Consider the following 6,719-nt stretch of genomic DNA (forward strand, 5'->3'; position numbering starts at 1 on the left):
TAAATTTTCATCAAAATCTGGTTCACAAGGTGTTGAGGCTCCCTAATTGTTTTTGGTATGTTTTCAAAAAATTAACACTATTTAAAAAGTTTGTACTTACCTTTAACTTCTTACAGCGACTCGAAGAGTATTAGAAACACTATTCAGAAAAATACTAGAATTTGGAGGCACATAACACACTGCGCCAGGAATAACAAAAAAAAAAGATATTCAGAAAAATAAAGTGTTCTTCCAGAACCCATTCAAAAGGGTTCATAGGAAAAACACCAGAATATGGAGGCACATACACACTGTGCCAGAAGATGACAAATGCCAAAAATGAGAAGAACTGAGAGAGATGGCGGAGTGGGCGTGACTAACGTTCCGTCTGTCTACGTTCTCTCTGTATACGTTCTGTCTACGTAACACTCTGCGTCTCCATAGATTTCACTGTACTCTCACATCCCCAAAGAGGGGGTATATTCAAAAGATCGAAGAAAAGAGCACAACGGGGAGTTGAAGGGGACACCCAAAAGAAGGATACAACAGTGTTCATGCATTCAATTCGTTTGAGTTCTCTTAGGCGCGTTGCGACTCGCGACGCGTTCACTGCGTAGCAACGGTAAGAGGATACGCAGAGTGCGAATGTTTTTCTTGGAAAAATCATGACTTGGCGTGGTGCCAGCACCTTTATCCTTTATAGTTTGTATGTTTTTGAATGATTAAAATAACGAGCAGAATGGGGAAGAGAGAGAGAAGCATCCAACAGAAGACTGCAATGACGTTGTATGATATTCAAATGAACGGGCTGGGAAAAAAAATTCACAGAAAAATGGAGAAAATCTTCATTCTTCAATGAAGAAGTTTCTGTTAAAAGAAGCTTTCAAATTTGAAAAGAGATTTTTTTTGAAAGTGGGCCGGGTGGGAGAAAAATTGAGACATTTTCGGTCCGCGGGCCGGCCCTCTTTTCAAAAATGTTGAAATTCTAAAGCGAATCATCATTTTTCGAGATGGATTTTATTCTTAATAAAAGAAAATCCACACTAGAGGCCTACACACTAGAGGCCGAAAAAAACTGGTTTGGGGTCGCAGTTAGCAAAAAGTTTCATTCTTGGCAAAATGAAATTTAATTTCTTTTGGCTAAAAATTGAATTCAATTGAATTTTTTCGAATGGTTGTATGTATTCGAATGAATATTCGTTTTATAACGATTATTAAAATTTATATTGGGCGGGCTGGCCCGTGGGTCGGCCAGCGGGCCGCGCCGAGTCGGGCCGAGGGTGTTAAAGCAAGCGGGCCACGACCATCCACATGTATGCACTGAACAGTTAAGTTGAAAATACAAAATCGAAAGAAACTTATACATGAACCTGATAGATTTTATGATTTGTTTTCTGAAGGACGCCCGTCCCCGGAAATTATATAACCAGTCACATATGTATTTGTGGTTCAATGAAAAAAGTGTTGAGATATATTTTGTTTAAAAGTGTTTTATTGCGTTAAGCGTCTTCCCATAATTACTTGTCACCATGTACCATTTTCAGTACCACAAATCTTTTTATCAGCGCAGAACTTCGATTTTCGAAGTCACTTTTCTCAATTTTTAGGACGTTTGAAAACATAAATGTGTTGTATTACACTAAGAATTGAATTTATAATTATTTATTTATAAAAATTTCTGAAAATAAGGTGAAGTCTGCTGTGCAACTTTTCTCTTTTTGACCATCTCTTCGCGGCTGACCTGTTGCAACTTTCTCGTCAACTCGGGCACCTTCGATGACGTGCTGGGCATCTCATCATCCATCATCCCATTATCGGACCGACTTCCAAAGTGGTTTTGCATTCCCCATGAGCCTTGCGGAGATCGTTTAATTCTCCTTCAAACTATCCTTAGGTTTGGATCCTTCTCTTGGTGTCTTCTCGGTGTCCTCAATTTTTTTCAACAAGTCTGTTTTGTGACCTTGTCAAATTCCTTGCTCAATCGTGAGCTGAGTCTGTAGCTCAACTATTTTAGCCGGCTCCGGTTCCTGCTCCCTCTTTCTAGCTCGACCAATAATCCATCTACAACCACCGAGATATCCTTTTGAAAGAGCAAATCGGTGGGGTGTGGCTCAGTCTGGGTGCTGGTGGCTGAAAAACGAATTTTTTTAAAACTGGATTAGATCATACTGAAACTGATATAACTCGGCAGAAACTGACAAACTGATTTTAAAAATTCAAATATGTGTCTGAATATTCTATTTTTGACCTATCTAGAAAATTTCATTAAAATGTTTTATAAAAAGTTTTCAAAATCCGAATTAAATATATAGCCCACGGTAAATATATATAGCCCACGGTAAACCCAAATATATAGCCCACGGTAAAAGTTTTCAAAATCCGAATTATTTTTATAAAAAGTTTTCAAAATCCGAATCAAACTTGAAAAAAGCTAAAATTGCACTGACTGTAAAGTGAAAAATTCAGATATTATTCAGATGTTTTGAATTTCATTCTGAAAATGCAACAAAAAATTGTATACCACATCACGCTCTCCCGAAGGTTTCCAAACTGCAAATTTATTTTTGACCTTTCTCGAAAAAATTTGATGTGAAGCACGATTTCAGGTCGAAAGCATATTTTCAGTATTTTTAATAATATGTAACTTTGTGGACGTTCAAGATGATTGAAATGATTTTTTAATAATTTATTCGTGGTTATAGAATCCTGTACAACGTTTTTCCGGGAGAAAATATTCCCAAAATTATCAATTTTCAAGGTTTGATACAGAAAAACATATCTCCTCTTTTGGTTTTAACACTTCTAAGAGTTTTATTTTATAGTAAAGGGCGATATTTTATTATTAATTCATTGATGAACTTCTGATTCATCTGATATAACTTTTGTTATAATCGAAAAATCTCACGAAATTGCACAAAATCGCATTTTGCGGTGTTTTCTGATTTTAAAAAAAGTTCTATCAGATGAATCAAAAGTTCATCCATGAGGAGATACATTTTTTCAAGGAAATACATTTTTCTGTATCAAACCTTGAAAATTTGACATTTTTGGAATATATTTTTCTGTATCATACCTTGAACATTTGACATTTTTGGAATATTTTTTTAGAAAAGAACCATAGAAGATTAACCACTAATAAGTTTTCAATCAATCATTATAATTCTATTGAACCTCGTACTCCTACAGAAGAGTTTTGAACTGCAATATTATTTTTGATCTACCAGAAAAATTTCGTTGTGGCAGGTCTGGAGCAAAATTTCAGAATTTTTTATCTGATTTCATGGAGATTCAAGATGATTCAAATGATTTTTGAAAAATTAATAAGTGGATATAAAATCCTGTATAGTCCTTTTCCGGAAAAAATATTCCAAAAAAGAAATACTTGTAATCCGGGCCTTTTCCGGGCCTTCGCGGGCCCTGGCATACTTTTCCTCCGAGTCAATATTTTTAGACTAATAAAATTTGATGTGATAGAATTCGACAAGTACTACAAAATGATACTATTTGATAAACTGTATCTTGTCTATGAACAAAGTTACATGCCAACAAGTGGCTTTTCCCGGACGGCCCGGAAGGCCCAGGCAGTGCTTGCTTTTTTTCGTACTATTTTGTTTGTAACATGTTTATAAACAAGATACAGTTTATCGAATAGTATCATTTTGTAGTGCTCGTCGAGTTGTATCTAATTAAATTTAATTGGTCCAAAAATATTGACTCTGAGAGAAACTATGCCAGGGCCCGCTAAGGCCCGGAAAAGGCCCGGATTTCGCAAATGCCCGGAAAAGGCCCGGAAGTATGAAAAAAGACCAATTTCAAGAGTTTTTACAGAAAAAAAAGGGAACTCTTCTCTCAGTTTTTGAATTTTTTATAGAGGAACTCTGAAGCTCAAAAGAACAGCAAAATTTTGCTATTCAATTTGTATAGAAAACATTTTTGATTTACCTGGTTAAACTTTTTAAAGAATCAAAATACCTCCCGAAATAGCATTTTCATCATGTTTTTTTGTTACCAAAATAAGTTTAGCCAGGAAAATCAAAAATGTTTTTTTATACAAATTGAAGAGAAACATTTTGCGGTTCTTTCGAGCTTCAGAATTCCTATACATTTTTAAAACTGAACGGGAAGTTCTATGTTTTCTGTAAAAAATCTTGAAAATTGGCCTTTTTTGGAATATTTTCTTCCGGAAAAGAACCATACAGGATTCTAATTAATCAGAAATCACTAATCAATTTTTCAAAAATTATTTGAATCATCATGAATCTCTACGAAGTCAGATAAAAAATGCTGGAATTTCGCTCCAGACCTGAGGTAGATCAAAAATAATTTTGCAGTTCAAAACTCTTCTGTGAGAGAGCGTGCCTCCACAAAACAATATAAAAAACGCTGACAATATCCTTCAGACGGCAGTTGTGCTTCACACCAAATTTTTCATGGTGGATCAAAAATGAATTCGCAGTTCGGAAATCGTCTGTTTCCAATTTTCTGAACTTGCGAGATTCATCATTTCCAATTTATTCAAAATACCGAGCCAGACTTTTGCGTTCCGTTTTTTTAAATTATAAAAGTTACATTTAAGTTAGGAGTCATTTTTGAACAAAAAGTTGTTCAGTGTAATCCTCCAGATAATTTTTAGCCGCATAATCTGTAGAACACAACTACAACCCTGTCTTTTCTTTTGGCAATGAATTCCAATGAATTCATTTTTTATATTGAAACTTTTTTATTGCCGAAAATGGCGCCAAAGATGTTCATTTGCAAATTTCCAAGAATGAAGCACAACTTTTTGTAATTATTGAATTCGCTTTCTGGTTTTTCTTGTCTAACTTTTGTTGCTTTTCAAACTTTGTAATTGAACGAGTCATAACATAACATTCATTCACAGGTCAAAATAACATAAAACATTATTGTGGGCACTGCTTGATTTCTCTGCAAACATCTTCTGGAGCGGTCCCTGATTCCAACTCCTTGATGATTGGATCCAGTTCCGCGTGAGCATAGTCCAAACACGCCTGCTCTAAGAACGGAACTCCTACAAGCATCTTCTTGCACTCGGCGATGAACTTCTGGAATGAGAGCACAATCAATCAGAACCCTATGACTCAACCCACATCCTCGGATTTGTGTACCAAATTGTCAACTGGCGGGTCGGTGACATTCACTGCAAGTCTGCACATGAAGCAATCCAATGAGCTTGCTCTTTTTTCAGGGAGCACGAGAGCAGCGGCAAGGGCAACAAGGCCAACGAAGCAGAGAACAGCTTTCATCGCTAAAAGTTATATTTAGATTTGAGCAAAAATTCTAAACTTGATGAAATGTGGCTAATCAGTTGTGGTCAAAGAGTTGTGGAGGAAATGAATATATTCAATTTAGCGTCCTTTAAATTAGTTTTGGAAAATGAAAAAAGAGCGAAAACCGAGAATGTGAAAGATTCTGATTAAATACAGAAAATGTATTGGATACCTACCTTGAACTGCCAACAGTTCTTATATACCAAACCAAGATCCGTCTCACCACGGATGCAACCTTATCTAGCTCCACTTCCTGGTGACAGAAGTCTTTTCAGTGAGCATGGTCGATAATTCCAGGACACAGAGACGGAAATATTGTAGCCTACCTTCGCTATCACTTTGCTTGTTTTTAGAAGGGCATTTCCTGTTGTATTGAACAAAGTAGTACTTTTGTATCCCATGTCACTTTAGGAAGTGTGTCCTGTTTTTGAAGTTTTTGATCAAATAATTATCAGACATTTTTGCTAATGAGATGTTTTAACAGCATCTAAAGTTTAGCTTATGATTTCTTTTAATTTTTATTTTGTTTGAAGTATGACTTGAACACGGATTTGCTTTCTGATTTGACTCGAATAAATTTATTGAAAATATTATTTTTACAAAGTAGTTTTGAAAAAGTATCATAATTTCACCTTTTCAATCAAAAATGTTGACATTTAAAGTCCTGAAATGTGTTTCGAAACTGTTCAATTCAAAGGTTCTGAACATACCAAAAATGAACAAAACTTTTTTGGCTAACAAATTTTGATAAAATTCATTTTGATGAAATACGGCGATAAACGCTGAAAGTACCGTATTTAATCTCATAATATATGCACGCCAAAACCTTCAACTTTGGGCACATAATACGGAATGTACAACACTTTTAGGGTCATTGGGGTGCAAAGCAATTTGAGGGTTCAAAATTACATTGTACCTCGTTGTACGCCCAAATCGTTATACTGAAAGATATCAAAATTTTGTTAACTGATTAAGTATTGGTGATATTGTAATAAATCATGGGTCAGTTGAAATTTTCGGCTTTTTATGACAAGGGGGCCTATGAGAAAAGGGGGGGGCAAGCGAAAGGGGGGGGGGGCGGGCCAAGTCAAAAGGGGGGCCCATAGGTAAAAATGCGGACTAAGTTAAGATTTACCAATTTTTTCAAGTTTTGTGACCGTTTCCATTAAAATTTCGAACTTTGAACACTTTTCATAATTTTTTTTGAAAATTTCAGTTTATGTCATTTTTTGCATATTTATTGTCTATTTTTTTGTTACTAAGCCTGGAAAAATCTGAAACTAGCTGAATAACTTCAAATTACACAGTTACAATGGAAAAAATAGTGTTGTTTATGCAAAAAACCGGCCTAAACTGAAATTTTTAGAAGTGACAAACTTTTGTGGAAACAAGCGCAAAGTACTAAATTTTTATAGAAACTTTCAAAAACTAGAAAAAATTGGTGAATCGGGG

At 35.3% G+C, this 6,719-nt stretch overlaps 1 protein-coding gene across 1 annotated transcript; it reads right to left on the reverse strand.

Moving 5' to 3' along the window:
- Window positions 1-4,880: 4,880 nt before the first annotated feature.
- On the reverse strand, window positions 4,881-5,243 carry Cbr-spp-9 (the record flags this gene model as incomplete). Its single annotated transcript, XM_002643914.1, has 2 exons — window positions 4,881-5,042; window positions 5,088-5,243. The coding sequence occupies 2 exons, from the start codon at window positions 5,241-5,243 to the stop codon at window positions 4,881-4,883; spliced, it is 318 nt and encodes a 105-aa protein (XP_002643960.1).
- Between the last annotated feature and the right edge of the window lie 1,476 nt (window positions 5,244-6,719).

The sequence above is a fragment of the Caenorhabditis briggsae genome (genome assembly GCF_000004555.2).
Source record: "Caenorhabditis briggsae complete genome, chrX, whole genome shotgun sequence".
Classification (NCBI taxonomy): domain Eukaryota; kingdom Metazoa; phylum Nematoda; class Chromadorea; order Rhabditida; family Rhabditidae; genus Caenorhabditis; species Caenorhabditis briggsae.